The sequence below is a fragment of the Macrotis lagotis genome, chromosome 5 (assembly GCF_037893015.1).
Source record: "Macrotis lagotis isolate mMagLag1 chromosome 5, bilby.v1.9.chrom.fasta, whole genome shotgun sequence".
Taxonomy (NCBI): Eukaryota; Metazoa; Chordata; class Mammalia; order Peramelemorphia; family Peramelidae; genus Macrotis; species Macrotis lagotis.
The window spans coordinates 188230506-188248888 of NC_133662.1; the positions used below are offsets into that span (position 1 = coordinate 188230506).

The 18383-nt window shown below is 34.8% G+C and overlaps 1 protein-coding gene across 5 annotated transcripts in view; it reads left to right on the plus strand.

Annotated features, from left to right (window-relative positions):
- The window catches only part of SMOC2 (SPARC related modular calcium binding 2), a 251190-nt gene that overhangs the window by 168026 nt on the left and 64781 nt on the right, over positions 1–18383 (plus strand). For all 5 annotated transcript variants that reach the window (XM_074188072.1, XM_074188071.1, XM_074188070.1 and 2 more), the window contains one exon: positions 10209–10395. In XM_074188072.1, coding sequence (XP_074044173.1) covers positions 10209–10395 — 187 coding nt within the window. The remainder of the gene's footprint in view (positions 1–10208; positions 10396–18383) is intronic.

Genomic DNA, 18383 nt, shown 5'->3' on the forward strand with positions numbered 1-18383 from the left:
AGAATTAATTTGGTAGCTATGTAAGGAGGACAAATTTAAGAAAGGAGATGTTAATAGTAGAGACAAGTTGGGTAGCTTTCATGATCAAACAGGCAAGAGGTAATAAAGACTAGGGTAGTGACCCCATAAGTAAAGGGAACAAATGCAAAAGATATTCTAGATATGTTGGCAGAACATACAAGTGAAATTGCTCTGCAACAAGCTAATGATTTAAGAGAGAAGACAGTTTGAGAGATCAGGACCAAAGATGCAGATTTGTAAATCATTCACAAACAGGTAGTTATTGAAACCATTCAAGGAACTAAGACCTGAAATTATTTCAATTTGCCCAAATGAAAGTGACCTGACTATTTCTTTCCAGGCAAGGGTCCTAAAATTTGTATGTCAATGGAAAAATGTGTATACACAATCACATTATTCCTAAGCTATGAAAAACAAATGTCTAGAGAAAGAATATTTCAGTACACACAGGCATGGTCAGTATTTTCTTTCTGTGGAAACTGGATCTGCCATATGAAACATTTTAACCACTTTCTAATGTGTTTTTCTATGCAGAAGGGAGATTCCCTGTCAGAGCAATTAATCAATCAAGTCTGTTTCTTATAAATGGCAAGCTGTTAGCCATGGAAATGATAGGTTAAACATCGAATGACAAGAACTCTGGGCTAGATTATTAACCTCTAGAGGTTAACAGCTAGCATTGTTTGTAGCACTTTTTTCTTTCTGACATAGGCAAATTTTGAAACCATATGTCAGAGTAGAATTGTTCATTTTTGCCCTCTCGTAGTTAAAGTTCAAATATAAAATGATTTCCGAATACTCTGAACTCAGATTTAGTTGTTTTTTGAACTTAGTTATGTGAATAATTATATTTCATTTAAAATAAAATTTTCATTTTTATTTCCTAGAAATCAGATTCTAGATAGAGGTATCTGATTTGTTAATTGTTGAATGTATTTTCTTTGTTGCACCATTTTTAATTTCTTGTTTGTGTTGCAAAATTTAAAAGACAACCACGTAAAAATAAATCTGCCACTGATAGAGAGGTATATAGAAAATCTAAGAGAGTTAACTGTAAGAAGAATGAAAATTAACATTCAAAAACATATAAATTGACTCCATATGTACTGGGCTTGAATCAGTTGAATCTTATATGTGTCCATAAAGCATTTGCAGGCATTTGCCTTTGAATTGTTGTGTCTTTGTGGGTCTAAGATATACATTAGGAAAAAAAGTTTGATAGACTGGGAAAAAATTGAAGCCACTTATGATAAATTTAAAAAAATTATTCTTAAATCTAATGTACTGATGTGAAGAACTGATTTTACTCATATTTAAGATAGGCAACCCCTTATGACGGTTGCCTCGTGTACTCAGTACTCAGTTGGCCTTCTCCTTCCAGGTAATAGCCATAGAATTAGAATGCATAGTGTCTTCTCTATGCCATTGACTGAGATTGAGCATGGCTAAAGCATTCAAAGATACCTCACCTGCAGTCATTCGAAAAGAATACTGTCCACCATATACTTGTTAATCTTCAATCAGTTACAGAATATCTTTGCATGTACCAAATTTTCTTCAAGGCTTTTCCATTGAACATCATTACTACTCCCTCAGAAGGAGTATTCACAACCTCTCTCATGTGGAGAATTTCATCAGCTAAGCACAATGATGTACTCTATATAAATTCACAAGGACTGGGCCCATTGGTCAGTCCTAAATTATACACAAATTACAAATTATTGAGACCTTTTCACACTATGTGATAATTTTCCATTCTGGGTCACTGCCAGTCATCTTGACTTGTGTCCCACCACTGGTCTCTGTTGACTCTGGAGGAGAGAGTAAGGTTGATGACTTTGCACACCTATGTCTCACTTAAATCCAATTAACTTACTCACTCTTCTGACATCAGTGGACCCTTCCAGAATGAAGGACAAGTAACAAACAATCATTTTTATACTTGGCCTTCCTAAGTTCTGCCAGAGACTCCAAACAATGTGCTAGGGACTTTCTTCTAGAGCTCTTGTATTTTATACTTTCAAAATGTATTTATTATTTCATTAGATTTTCATAATTCTTTGAGGAAGATTGTTCAACTATTTTTGCCAACTTCTAACAAATGAGGGATGCTGACTCAAAAGGGTTAAATCATTTTGTCAAAGCTAGACCCCCTACTTAGGAACAGAGATCAGATTGGCACTATCATTTCCTCTGTCATAATCTATTGCCCTTCCCACCACAATGCTGTTCTTCCTATGAAACACAATAAGATTAGAACTAGATGACCTTTTATTTTTAAATAAAATTTACTCAGTTGTCTATTCATGACCTGTTAAAGTGATTAGGAAAGAAACAAAACTGTAGGATAGAAAGTGACTGGAAATATTAATAGTCAAAAGAGTAACTTTTTCATGTATTATTATTAGAGTTTATTATATATATATATATATATAAAAATTGGAATTTTAAGATTCATTTAGTTTTTAATTACTTTGTATGTGAATAATAATTTCGTAGAATCATAAAATTTCGGTGTTGAAAGGAGAACTGAGTAGGATTCTAGTCCTAACTGTACCTGAAAAAAAGAATAACTCTTCCCATCCATAAAAAGGATCTTACAAGGCTAACTTTTGAGTCTTCTGTTTTTTTTTCCTTATTTCTATCTTCAATTCCTAGAGAAACTTTAAAAAAAAGCACACATATTGTTTTCAAATACTGCATGTATAGGATTTGTCCCCCAAACCTATACCTCTTGACCTCGTCAGTCATTCTTTTGTTTACATATTTCCAGTTTTCAATAAAAAAAATCCATTTGAAAGGCTGCTGATACCTGAGATACCTCATTTAAACTGATATCTACAGTGTTTTTCAGGTCTTTATGTTTCCATTGCATTACATTTCTATGTATCTCTCTTGTTGATTGTTTGCTTTATAAATTAAGGAGCCTATATATAAAGTAAAAAATATTTTTATTAATCAGGTTTATATAGCTATTGCCATAAAGGAATAGAAAAAAAAATCATTTCTCATCCTTTGATCATTTTAACCATTATGTATCCTACACAGAGGAAAAGCTTTTGAGATTAGAGTTAAAATAATGCTAGGTAAAGTCTGTAGTGAGGGTCAAATGATAACTAAACATCAATCACATTTCTATTTTTTGTTTTGCTGTTATGTATGACTCTTTGTGATCTCATTTGGGGTTTCTTGGCAGAGCTACTACAATGATGTGCCATTTCCTTCTCCAGCTTATTTTATAGATTAGGAAACTAAGGCAAACTAGGTTAAGTGATTTGCCCAAGGTCATATAACTGGTGTCTGAGACTATATCTGAAATATTTTTGACTTTTAAAGACCTTCAAAATCTGCCCTGCTCCTCCCCTTTTCTAGTCTTCTTATATCTTACTCTACTCTACATTCATCTCATTATTAAGCACCTAATTTGTGACCAGCCCCCTGCTAATATATGAGGATAGAAAGATGCAAAAAAGAAGAAAAAAATCTATGCCCTAAAGGGAACAACCCAGTTGATGAGAAACAATCAAACAAACATGCACAGATAAAGGATAAATAGGGAATAAAAAATTCTAGATTTAAGAGGATTCTGTTCATGTGGAAAATGAGATTTATTGTTGTTGTTGTTCAGTTATTTCTGACTTTTCATGACCCTATTTGGAATTTTCTTGGGAAAGATGCTGGAGTGATTTACCATTTCCTTCTTCAGTTCATTTAAGGCAAAGAAACTGAGGCAAACAAGGTTGTGACTTGTCCAAGGTTACACTGTTAGTGAGTGGCTAGATTTGTATTTGAACTCAAGTCTTCTTGACTCTAGTCTTGATGCTCGATCCACTACCACCATTTGCCCAATGAATTTTTAGTTGGGACTAAAAAAGAAATCATGAGGCAGAGATAAAGAAGGAGAATGTTCCAGATCTGGACAACAGTCAGAGAAAAGGCTTGGAGCTGAGAGATGGAGTGTGTTGTTCATGGAATAGTCCAATGTGACTGGATAGAAGAGTGTGTCTTGGATTGTGAGGTTTAAGAAGAAAAGAAAGATAGGAAGAAGGATAGATTACAAAGGGCTTTGAGTACCAAACAAAGGATTTTTGTATTTGATCTTGGAAGGAATAGGAGGCCACTGCAGTTTATCATATGATGTGATGAGAGCCTGCACCCATCCCAGTTGTGGCAGTATCAGAGGCACAAAAGAGGGATATTTGAGAGATGAGGCAAAGTTGAAATCAGTCAGCCTTGATAAAGGAAAGTATATGGGGGTAGAAAGATAGTGATGAATTGTGTATAACATCTAGATTTTGAGTTTGGAAGACCAGTCTGATGTGACTTCCTTCTATAGTTATAGAGAATATTGGGTGGGAAGGATGTTTAGGGGGGAAATATAATGACTGCTCCGTTATTCAGTGACACTAACCTCATTGTTATTCCTTGTACATTCCATCGAATTGTGCTCTTTTTGACTCCTAGATTGAATTCTTCAGATATCATGGCTTTCTATGATTTCCATTCATATAAATATGATTAGCAGAATATAGTTACTTTTAAAAAATCATTAGACATAGACAACTTGACTTAATAAAAATCAAGTTTGAATGAGATTAAATGAATATTTAGAAAAAAACCCCTAAATTTAGGATTTAAGAGAGACTTAGAATTTAAGTTAGACTTTGGTAAGGATACTTAATCTTCTTTGGCTTCCTTTTCTTTATCTATACATGGATGGAATTCTCTGCCTCTTCAAAGTTCTTCTCACATTGTCTCCCTTGTTAGACTGTAAGGATCTTGAGAGCATCTCTTTGCCTTTTTTTGTATCCTCAATGGTTAGCACAGTGCCTAATACATTATATTAAATACTAAGCTGATACACTTACTAAATAAGAGAAAAGGAAAAAAAAAACTAAAGAATTTATTAAAGAACCAATCAGACATTGTGCTAAATACTGTACAAATATTATTTTATTTGATGCTCAAAACAACCCTGAGAAACAAGTTATTATCCCCATTTTACTGGGTCAAGTAGAAATTAAGTGACATGTCCAGTGTCACATTGCTACTAAGTATCTGTCACTAGATCTAAACTTGACTATCAGATTCCAGACTCTGCTTTATCCACTGACTCACCTAACTCCTCAATTGTTAGTTGACTGACTGAACAGCTAGAAATAAAAGGTGAGTTAGGTAATTTCTAAGGTCCTTACCAGCCTTAAATCCTATACTTCTTTAGATTCTAGTTTAATTGAGTTATAATTAATTAATTTCAGAATTTGTTGTGACTAGATGGTGAAAAGATAGATCATAATTATTCAATGGACTGACTCTTAAATATTTTTAAGTAGCTTTAGATATACACTTCTCAAATTCCTAACATAGAGTTGTTTCCTTACTAATGATGCTCTGGGCTGGGGTTGAAAGAATTTAGTTTTGAGAAATCCTTCACCTTTGATGTATTTTTTTCTAAATTATTCTTTTTTTAAGTCATTCAGAACTTTCACATTTTGGGGGGATTTTGGATTTGAACTGGTTTACTTGACTACCTATCTCCACATCAGATAGAAAGCTAGATGGTAAAATGGATAGAGTTAGCATTGTAACTAGGAAGACCTGAGTTCCCTAGTCTCAAACACTTACTAGTTGTATAAACCTGGTCAAGTCACTTAAATTAACTCAGCTTCAACTTCCTTTCATGTAAAATGGGGATAATAATAGAAACCATCTCACAAGATTATTGTGAAGATCAAATAGGATAGCATGCATAGTGTTTTGCAAATCTTAAAGTGCTATAAAAAGGCTATTATCCTTCAGGCTCCATGTTAATACCACCTTTGGTTGAACAAAGTCATATCATAATGAGAATGTATGCAAGGGTTAATGGACTTTTAACCTCTCCTGGACCTTCTTTTTTTTTTAATTTCAACTGAAACCTTATCATCTTCAACAAAGTTCCCAGCTGCTAGTTCATCAACACTGTTGATTGTTTCCTATTGATCCTAAATATATTATGTTTGTAATGTTGACTGGGTGGCAAAGTGGATAGAGTACTGATCTTGGAGTCAGGAGGACAGGTGTTCAAATCTACCTCAGACACTTGCCACTTACCAGCTGTGTGACAATGGGCAAGTCACTTAACCTGAATTTCCCTGCATCCCAGGACATCTCTAATTATTCTGATTCATATATGGCTACTGGACCCAGATGACTCTGGAGGAGAAAATGAGACTGGTGATCTAGCATAACCCCCCCTCCCCTCACTCAAATCCAAAAATGTGCTTGTCGTGCAATCAGATCCCTGATGTCATACTCTTCTTCGAGAGTGAAGGACAAACATCATCAAGTTTGTATCTGGTGGTTTGTAAGAGGTCTTCTCTATTAAACTAAGAACTCATTGAGGGCAGGACTGTTGACACATCAAAGATAATAAATGTTTATTGACTGAAAAATAATTGTAATCTATCAGGGACTGTTGTGTGTAGGAGTGCTGTGACCCTTTAACACCTGGTGCCCTTGGGCACCAGAGCCTTGTTTTACAAAGTGCCATGGGAGTGGGAGTGGATTAGAGACTGGGAGGGATATTTAAGCACTTGTGTTTTGGTGAATAAATGGAGACCTTGGAGTTCTTGGAGAACTTGTCATCCTTGTCTCCTGCCTCTTCAAGGCTTGCCTAGGAAAGATTAAGGGAGTACAGAAAGGGACTCAACATATGATGTCCAAACAGGGACTCAAAAGAAATCAACCTCAAAAACCTGATAAGGTATAAAAGAAAAAAGTCAAATGAATGCTTTCTCTTGTCCTCTTAGGATTTACAACTAGAGGTCTAGGATTGTGCAATTATCCACCTTCTCTGAAACAGGGAGAATGCAGCAGCCAGTAGGGGAAACCAGTTTTGTTGAATATGCATTTCAAAAGTTATCTATCACACTCTAGGCAATTATCACATTTTGGCTTTCAAATTGCTTTCCTTTGACACTTTTCAGACCATATTGATTTTATGGTTGTACTTTTGAACTTCCAAAATTCTATCCCTCATTCTCTTAGGTGTCTGTATACAGTATCTATATGTGGATAGGTGTAGATATGTGGAGGGAGTGTTGGTTTTACCAACCACAAAACCAAAAAAATTAGTATCAGAACCTCTAAATTGACTGATGCTAGAAACTTTCAGATGAAGAAATTCCTTTTTCCAATGCAGATTATCATTTTCTTTGCATTTTATAGTTTTGGAAAATTGCTATAATACTGAGAAATTAAGTAGTTTTCCCCAAGGTTACAGAGCCAAATATGCATCGGATATAGAATTTTAACCTAGGTCTTCCTGGCTTCAAGCTTTCTATTTTCTATACTATGGCTTCCTCTAACTGTAAATACAGAATTACATAGTGATGTCATTTTGGTCTTCTTTAATAAAGAAGGACAAGAACCAACCAAATAAACATCAAAGGAAATTAAATGAATAAAAATGTTTTTTAATATTTATTTTTAAATAGTGGAGGTTTTTATGAAAAACTCCATGCAAAATGACTTTTTTTAAGTCAAAATAACTTTCTTTATTGAATTACACTGTTAAGTCCAAAAGTATTTTTCTTATTTTCTGCTGAATTTGCTGTTACCTTGGATATGATGTTCTATCTCTTTGTTTAATAAAGAATTATCAATTTATAAATAATTCATTATGCCTAAGAACCTGTTTGAAGAGACTATTTTCAAATTGAAGAAATTTATCCTTGTAATAATCTTATATTTTTATTGGAAGGAGTAGCGTTGGAGTAAGGAAAGTGCTATGACAGCTTCATGTATGTGGTGCTGCCTGTGGTTGTCAGATGTTCAAAGTAGTGGTTTAGGAGGTATTTTCCATTTCCCATCTTTCTACTATTAGTATGTCTGGTCTTCACAATGGGAATGTACTCACTTCTGTTTTCTGCCCCTTAGAATTTTTGGTTGCTTTCAAGACTCCACCCAAGTATCTTTTAGTCTTTCCAGCTGCTTATATCTTGTCCTCTCTCATCAAATAAAATTCCCATGTATTTCTTTTATAAATATGTTTGTGTGTGTTTGTGTATATGTGTGTGTGTATATATGTGGTTATATTGTCTTCCCTAACAGAATGTAAGCTCCTTGAAGGTAGGGAAAGATTTTTCTTTCTTTTATATCTTCAGTAAAGTGGCTGTCACAAAGAAGGTGCTTAATAAATGCTTATTGATTCATTCCTTTGACTGATTAGAGAGAGCAAAAAAAAGTGGTAATAGACATGGACTGAAGTTCCAACTTTGTTATTTATTACCTTTGTGACTTTAGGCAATTGACTTCACCTCTCTGACCTCAACTTCCTCATGCATAATATGTCAGATGGACTACATGATTTCTAAGATTCTTTCTATCTCTAACCTTCTATGACTCATGCTCTACATTCCATTGTCAAAGCATCAGTACCAATGACCATGATTTAGTAACACTTTTTCAATATTTGAAAAACTTTGAAATAGTTGAAAAAAACCTTGAAAGAGTTCAATTAAAAAGTCTCTCTTAATAATAATAATAATAAGAGGAAGAAGAAGAATAGCATTATTGCCTAAATAAGAGTAGTGATGCAGGCAGTATATAGGGTATAATTGATTTTTATCTGGACATATACTGAAAGAATCAAAGAATGAAATATTTGAGAGAAGTTCCTCTCCTCTACATGCCCAATATGTGCAATTCAACTCAATAAACATTTATCAAGTACCTAGCACATGTTAAACATTGAACTAGGTAGTGGTGACACAATGACAAAAAAGAAATAGTTCCTGCCCTCATTGTGCTAAATTTATAGTCTGCTAGTGAAGAGGTATCCAGAAAATTATAGCTAGTCAGAGGGATGGATTCAAAGCAGAGAGTCAATGAAGTTCTCACTGAGGAGGAAGCACCTGAGTGAAACTTTGAAGTGAATCAGGATTCCCCCCAAACTAAGATGAGTAGGGAATTCATTCCTACCATTGAAAATAGTTGTTTTGTATGTAGCAGAATGAATTTGGAGAACACTTAGGATTAATGTGAGGAATAGATAGTGCATCCTAGTCCTAAGGAATGAATCGAGTCTATTACTCTCTCCCCAAAAAAGAATTCATAGAATGCTTTTAACTTCCAAAATTCTTTAAATTTTATTATTCTTATGCTCATAACAAATATCAAAACCATGGAATTTTAATATATAAAAAATAGAAAAGAGGATTATATGTGAAACTTTGGACTATTGTTTGAGGTTTTTTTCTTAAGGATATGTTGTTAATATGGTAGGAACAAAGCTTTCCCATTAGTCTAAACTTCAACAGAAAACATTAAAGTAAAATATTGCAAATTGAGGTTTATTTATTGGATTTTTCTATGAGTTATTCTTTTTCTTTAATATTGAATTAAAATTATGATTTAAAAAATCATACATGCACAGTATGCATCAAAAAAGTTTTATTTAGTCCAAGAACTATGACTAGTTGGAAATCTTTTAGTTGTGGAATACTTTTTGTGTGTAATTACAGAATAATAAATGAGATTTCAAATAAAAGACTTTTCTGATGTTGTCTAGTTCAATACTTTAATTCTGTTGGTAAGGAAACATCTAGAGAGGCTTAGTAACTTGATTGAGGTCAACGAATTAATTAAGCACAGAGCAAGGAACACAGCCTCTAGTAAGTCACTGTTTCTACTATACCATGCTACTATGGTCAGTTTTGGGAATGGCCCATGATGAGCAGATAGACTATTATTAAAAGTTCAGCTTCAGAATTATTGATATTATAGGTTATACATGCCAACTTGAGAATTGAAAGCATGAATCAGCATTCTAACTTTGGCTTTTAGATCGTCTAGATCTTTGCTTTATATACAAAGTGGATGAAATAAGAACTCTTGTATTTTATTGTCAAGTTACAAATCACAACCAGGTTTAACATAGATTGGATATAACTTATGGCCATTATAATGCCATTGCCTGTCGTGTTACTATTTATTGAGAGGGTACTTAAATGTTTGTTCATTTAACAAATAAATACCAGTCATGTTTTACTTATGGACCATGTCTAAGTGTCTCTTTTCTGAACTTGAAGTCACTTTAAATTTTTCATATTATCTTCCTTTTGTATATTCCTTGTTATACACTACATACCTATTTACATGCCTATGAGCATAATCCTATGTCTCTATTTTCTTGTTTACTTCAGCATCATCATGTGATCAAGAACATCAGTCTGCATTAGAAGAAGCCAAACAGCCTAAGAATGACAATGTGGTTATTCCTGAGTGTGCTCATGGGGGTCTCTACAAACCTGTGCAGTGTCATCCTTCCACAGGATATTGCTGGTGTGTCTTAGTAGACACAGGGAGGCCCATTCCTGGTACATCCACAAGGTAAAAGATTGTGATAATATTTTTTTCAAATAAACAGCCACAAGGTAAAAGCATCACTATTATAAATTTAAAAAAAAGCAGCTGAATTATACAGTCTTTTATATAACATGATGGAGAGAGCTGGCCCTGGAGTCAGGAAGACCTGAATTGAGCCATAGATTAAAGTGTAACTGATGAATCTGATAAGGCAAATCTGATAAGCAAGGTTAAGTGAAGTGGCCTTTGCTATAGGTGCTCTACGAATGCATCATTTTTCTTAATCACTTATAGATGTAAAGTATGGGCTGACTGTATAATCCTGAGCAAAGCATTTAACCTCTTGGGATCAAGGTGACTCTGAGATGATTATTGGAGTCATGGTTTGGGTAGTTATGTGAGGGTAGATTTAAGTGAAGAGAGATTTAAGATAGGAGCAGCAATTGGAAAATTACAAAAGGTGATGAGGGACTGAACTAAGTTGCTGGTAACATAGCAAGGAATGGAGAGGGAGGGGCTTAGAGGAGAGTGAGGAGCTGAGAATGACTGTGGTAACCTGAGTGACTGGAAGGATAACCATTCCTACAAAAAACAGGGAAATTTGAAGATAGGTCCTAAATTATGCCTAAATCTTCATAATTTCCACCTATTAATGTCCTTCATAGAGCCAATTCTAATACTCCTTTCATAGGACAACCCTTCATTTACTTGAAGATAATTATCATGTCCCTTCTAGTTCTTCCCCTTTCCAGGTTAAACAATCCCAGTTTAATACAACTTAAGATAACATTAACTTGCTTAACTGCCTTCTCAAAACTAACTGTTGACTCAAACCAAGCATGAAAACCACTAAAATGTAAGGATTTACATTTATCCCTACTGAATTTCATGTTGATAGTTTTGGCTTTAGTGTTTTTGCTTTACAAAATCCTTCTAAATCTTACTTCTGTAACTCAGTATGTTAATGATCCCTCAGTTTTATGTAAATATGAATCTGATAAGCATATCATCTATGGAGTTACCCAAGTCCAAGGACTGGTGAAATGCTTTTTAGTCATAGGTGATTTTTGAATAAATACATCATTCTTGTTGATCTCTCAGAGAGGTAATTAATTAGCACATTTATCCAGAATTATAAAAACAACTACATGCCTACTGTCCTAAACATGAGTTTTATAACATTTTCCATGATGTCTTTCCATTTATTTATATGTATTGCCCCAAATAAAGTCCTGCCCAAATGCCTCATTGTGGTTTGGAAATGATCCTAAGCACTAAAAGAATATCCTAACAGAGTAGAAGCTCAGACTGGCCCCAATAAACTGAGACATCTCATTTATAGGTCATGTTTTGTTCATTCATTATAAGTTAGTGGGTAAAGGATGAATGTTTTTAGCCTGAGAACCTCATAAAGATAACTACTAAGAATATGGCAGAAACTGGGCATAGACCAGCATCTCACACCCTAGACTAAAATAAGGTTGACATGGGTACAGGATTTAAACATAAAAGTTAGCATAAGACAATTATAAGAACAAAAGATAGTTTACCCATCACATGAAAAGAGAGAGGAAGAATTTATAACCAAACAAGATATAGAGAACACTATAAAACACAAAATGGATTATTTTGATTATGTTAAATTAAAAAGGTTTTGTACAAACAAAACCAATGAGAAGAAAAGTAGAATTCTGGGAAATTATTTTTGTAGTTAGTGTTTCCAATAAGGACCTCATTTCTAAACTATATAGAGACATTAGATCAAATTTATACAAGTTATTCCTCAGTTGATAATTAGTCAAAGCATATGACCAGGAAGTTTTCAGATAAACTAAAAGCCATCTATAGTCATACCAATGGAAATTAAAACAATTCTCAGGTACCACCTCACAGCTATTGGAGTGGCCAATATGACAGAAAAGAAAAATGATAAATTTTAGAGGGAATATGGGAAAACTGGGACACTAATGCCCCATTGGTGGAGTTGTGAACTGATCCAACCATTTTGGAGAACAATTTGGAACTATACCCAAAGGACTATAAAACTGTTCACATCCTTTAATCAAATAATGTCTATATATATGTATGTATATGTATATATATATATATATATATATATATATATATACATGATGTACATATAATATTTATAGCAGCACTTTTATGGTGGCAAAGAATTGGAAATTGAGGGAATGTCCATCAATTGGAGAATGACTGAATAAATTGTGGTATATGAATACAATGGAATACTATATTTTCATAAGAAATGATGAGCAAGTGGATTTCAGGAAAAAACTGGAAATGCTTACATAAACTAATACTGAATGAAGTGAGAAAAACAACGAAGACTTTGTAAACAATAATAGTAATATGTGTGATGTTTAACCAAGATAGATTTAGCTCTTCTTAGCAATTCAGTGATCAAAGACAAATACTAAAAGATTTCTGAAGGAAAATGCCATCTGCATCCAGAGAAAGAACTATGGAGTCTGAATGCAGATTGACACATTATTTTCAATTTTAAAACATTTTTTTGTTTTTTCCTTTTCATCATTTTCCCCTTTTGTTTTGATTCTTCTTTTACAACATGACTAATATGGAAATATGTTCAACATGATTGTTATCTGTACATACATACATATATATATATATATATATATATATATATATATATATATATCCTATATCAGATTGCTTTCTGTCATGAGGAGGAGGGAAGAAAGGGGGGGAAGGAGGGAAAAAATTTGGAACTCAAAATTTTTCAAAAATGAATGTTGTTGGGAAGCTAGGTGGGTCCTGGAGTCAGGAGGACCTGAGTTCAAATTTAGCCTCAGACACTTAATTGCCTGTGTGACCTTGGGCAAGTCACTTAACCCCAATGTCTTGCAAAAACCAAAAACAACAACAACAACAACAAAATGAATGTCAAAAACAGTCTTTATCATTAAAAAGAAAGTAAAATGCTATTAAGATTAAAAAAACTACTAAAGCATGGAAGGGGCTATAGTTAACAAGGGAATGGGGTAGCAGATAGATATACCCAAATTGCTCAAATCCCAGATCCTCAAAGTATTTAAATTTGATACTTAGGAGGTTGGAGCTGGAAGCAAGTCAGTCCAGATTTCTAGAAGTCAGCAGTATAAATAGCCAGCTGATAATGTTTTATAAGCATCAGTCCCAGATAGTCAGCAGTCTTTACTACCTCTTCAGCCCATTTCATAGCAGTCTCCATGGAACCACTGCCTTGGAAATAATAGAGAAATAAAATATCCTTATAAGTATGATATTAATAGAAGTGTATAGTTTATTCATTTTGGCCAAGTTGGATAGATGACAGAGAATCCTGAAGAGTGTAGAATAGATCCAGGCTGGGCAGATATCAGATTCCAAAAGCAGTTATTTAGGCCAGCTATTGAGGTTTGGTTTCTGCAAGAACATCATGGGAGCTAGTTTAAAACTATTGTAGCCTAGCCATCAGTCTTTTCAAGACTTTGCTATGAGATCCTTTTTGGTTTTATTTTTATTGTTGTTGTTATCCTTATACAATAATGTGTGTGGGGAATAATTTTCTAAGAAACTCTTCATCCCCAGGAAGCAATATTTCTGTGCTTTTAAATATGATTTGTTTCCTGTGTATTTCAATGGGAGGTAATGATTTCATGCACTTGAGACTGGACCAGCTACAGGAACAGAATCCAAACTTATAGGCTATAGCAAAAGAGAAGTGTCATTGACAGATCATCAGCCAATGGGAATCCATGAGCTGTCTAATCCTCAACTGTGGAGCTCACTCTGAAATCCTGAGATCAACATTTATAATTTATCTTGAAAGAACCCATAACCATAATGATTTTTTCAGCAAGAATCTTTTTTCTTCTATTCTGTGTCTTTGTATCTATACTGTGTCCAGGTTTCAGGGGTAGAAAGGTACCAGATAGTTCCTGCTAACCCAGACAACACCTCCCAATTCTCTTGTCAACTATAAGAGAGGACATTTGATTTCCCAATTATTCCTTAAATTTTTTTCCTGTCTCTTTGACTTGGCTGCTGCCCATCACTTTACTGTATGGGAGTATAACTTTCTTAGTCTCCTGTGATATCTATTGCAGGGAACTTTTTCATTTTGATTGTCTCCTTAAGTCAGGAATGGCACCTAACCAGTTTTAGGAAAGGTTAAGTAATTGTGAATTCTGACTTCTATTTTTCAGAACCATCCTTGACTCTTTGTATTCTCCCCATTTCAAAATGAACATTCTTTAATTTTTGGATAAAACAAGGTGAGGTTATGAAGACATCTTCTCTTTGTTTAGCAGGATATTTCTGCCTTCCCTACTGATGCTCCCTACACCCAGTTTTTTGAGTTCCCTCTATCTGGAAAAGAATTTATATAACTTTCCACATATTTTGTATTTACTTATCTCTGGACATGAATCCTTTTCCATACAGTACAATTCCTTGAAGATAGGGGCAATTGTATACTTGTCTTTGAATAAAAACATCTAGCTCATAGTAGGTGCTTAATAAATTGAATTAAAGGAAAAAGTTGAAACTCAAGTAAGGAAATCCGTAAGACTCTTGAAGACTGTGAAAACTAGATCTTTTCTTCTACATATGGAGATAGGGAACTTCAGGTGATACAATTTAGAGACGAGAGGAAGTTTAGAGCAGTCACCTAATGCTACCTCCTAACATGGAAGAAGCAGGGCAGGAAGATTAAGTGATTTGACCAACGTCACACAGTAGTAAGTTACATATAGATGGAATTTTTTTTTTGGGGGGGGGGTTTGCAAGACTCCCAAGGTCACAGAGGTAAGTAATTATTAAGTTTCAGAGATCAAATTTGAGCTCAGGTCCTCCTAACTCCAGGGCTAGTGCTCTATCCATTGTGCCACCTAGCTGTCCCTCATATAACTAGTATTTAAACCTAGATCCTTTGACTTTAAAGAATGTTTTCTACCACACAAAAATTTGACAAAAACTGTGTTTTTATCAAACATTAGAGAAATGAAGATATAAAAAAAATGTGACTACTTCTAGCCTCCTTTTCAACTCAAAATATCCAGGTGGAATGACCACTGAGAAGCCAAGGGAGTACTCCAGCACCTACCAATTTGCTTGTCTTTATGTGCTTAGCATGTGAAGGGCTTAGCACAATATTGTGCACATAGTAGATGCTTAACAAATATTTATTGACTGTGAAAATCAGATTGTTCATTATTTTCCAAAATTGCTTGGAGGCCAGAATCAGGGTTGCTGTGTAATCCTATTCTGTCTGTACTAGGCGTGGAACTTAGAGAAGAAAGTTTCAGTTCTGCATACTAATTGACATAGAGGAAAAATCATTGAAGTGGGGTATCAGATTAATCAAGGACCAGGCTGGTTGCCAGGTACTACATTAGCGTGTAGAACTTTAGAGATTTCTCTTTCACTCTTTTCTTGGCCGATGGAAGGGTTCATCCATCAGCTATCAGAATCCCAACCATTCTAACCTCCTGATCAAAGCAGCTTCTATTCCTGATTCCATAGGGTGCCTTTCTCACTTGTGGTACATGCATAGTCTCCTAAGCATGAAATTACATTGCACCTTGGCAAAAAGCATGGTATCTGATGGGCAACTAGACAATTCAGAAATTTTCACTTTGCCATGTTCAAATAGGCTAAAATAAACAGCAAGGAATGAGTGTGTGGGGGGAGATGAATTTTGAGTTTCTATTCTATGGGTCCAAATAGCCATGAACTATATTTAGGGGTAGGTACCACATTGTTTTATGATAATTCCATTTTAATATTTTAACCAAAAGTGAGACCCTGCAACTTAAATTGGCAATTTAGATATGTGACTTCACATACCTGGACATCAGTGTTACAGTTTATTCTTAAGTTTTCCCTATTACTACACTTGGAAAAGTACCAGAAGTATTATGAAGGGATGGCTAAGTTCCAATCCATGAGTCTTCTAATTTAAGACATTCACAATACACAGAGATTATTATGACCCCCTTTCCCCATGAACCATACGAATAATGAAGGTAATGGACACCCATGAGCCCCAATGGCATCTTCATACCTATTTGATATCAGTGTCTTAATTTTTCAGAGCTATGTAGTAGCACATGATTCAGCGGTACTTTTCTTTGATGTGGGCTTGTGAGAAGATGCTTTTACAAAGTACTGGAGTGATTTGGCCTCCATTGGGAATTCCATCATTAGTGCTTTCTAGGCATCGTTCCACCTCATTAATTAGTCATCTGTCCATGGTAAAGGCAACCTCCTGTCCTTTTGTAGCTCACATTTCTTGGATTGTTCGTTGTGAAGCAAGTCTAAATCTCACAGCTGGTCACAGGGAGTTAGACCCAATATAGATATACAATCTGCCCCCAACTGGTACTTACCCCCACCTCTTGCTTCTCCTTCTTGTCTCTAATTAAAGCCTTTCAATTTGGAGAATGACTAGGGCTCCCAGAGAATTAAATATGGTTAAGCAGAGGAGGAAGCCTAGTATCCCCTTTAGTGATTGACTTCTTTTTAAATAGCTTCTTGGTGAACTTTCTTTTTTACTCTGTTCCTTGTGTGTCATGGTGTTCTAATAGGATCAGGAGGCACCCTGCTAAGAGGTGCCTTCACACACACACACACACACACACACACACACACACACACACATCACATAATGGATATGTTTCTCTGTCTTTATAGTATTAGACACTACCAAATTTCAAAAAGGATATAAGTTAATGGGCTTTTGATTAAAATTTGATAGCTTAGATATTTGCTTGAGTGTGTCAGGGACTCTTTAATTTCAAAACCAACATTTTGAAAAGGCATATTAAATTATTACTCACAAAGTTGGAGTAAGTGAATGGCTGTTATGTTTTCTGGTATCAAAGAGGCCATTCAGGGAGTGTAGGGAAGGGAGACAGTGAACAAATTGCATTCATCACATCACGATTCACAGAAGGAGTCATCTATAGAATTGATCAGAATTCTCATGAAGAGATAAGGAGGAGAATACTTAAAGATAGTTCCTTAAGAGAGAAGATTATTTTCCTTTCAGGAATTTTAAATTTAAGATAATCCCCAATGAAGAAAATACAATTCCCTAACTGCTATACATGTGCCCAATGTATTTAAAAACCAGACAATGAGATAGAAAAGGTAAGATCAGAAATCACATTCAGTCTCAGTAGAAAATGAGCCATCCCAACATCCCAACTAAAACAATTACATTATGAGTTGTCCTTAAATGTTATTACCTAGTGAGTTATATATAGAAAGGAGAACAAATAATATCTAAAGAAACTAGTACCTAATTATCAAGTCAATAGAAGGGCCATCGGACCTAAAGCTGATATATGGAAAACTGTCTTTCTAATGTCTACTCTAGTAACAGATTAAGGACAAACACCAAAGGAACCCTTTAGCAATTTTTTTTAGTTTTTTTTTGTAAGGCAAATGGGGTTAAGTGGCTTGCCTAAGGCCACACAGCTAGGTAATTATTAAGTGTCTGAGGCTGGATTTGAACTCAGGTACTCCTGACTCCAGGGTCGGTGCTCTGTCCACCGCACCACCTAGCTGCCCCCTTTAGCAATTCTTAATAGGTCCTCATGGTCAGAAACCTGTAATGTTTCCAATAATCCTTTTCCATTTCAAAATATCTTCTGTGATGACTACAAGTCATTGGAAATGGTGTCTTGCTACCAACAAGAAGAATTCAAGTTTATTTCTGTGACTATATGCCTCTTTTGATACTATCCACCAGTCAAAAAGCATTTATTAAGTTTCCTGGAACTGTTCTAAGTGCAAGAAATACAAATAAAGACTACAGACAAAACTCTCAAAGGAGCTCACGTTCTAATGACAGAAACCCATGCAAACAACTATGTATGTAAGTAGTATCTACAGAGTGGATGGAAGGTTATCACGCTCGTCCCATGTTTTATTTCTTACATTTTCATTCACAGAGCCACACCATTTATTCCTATAATTTTGCCTACTAGGATGAGGCATCACAT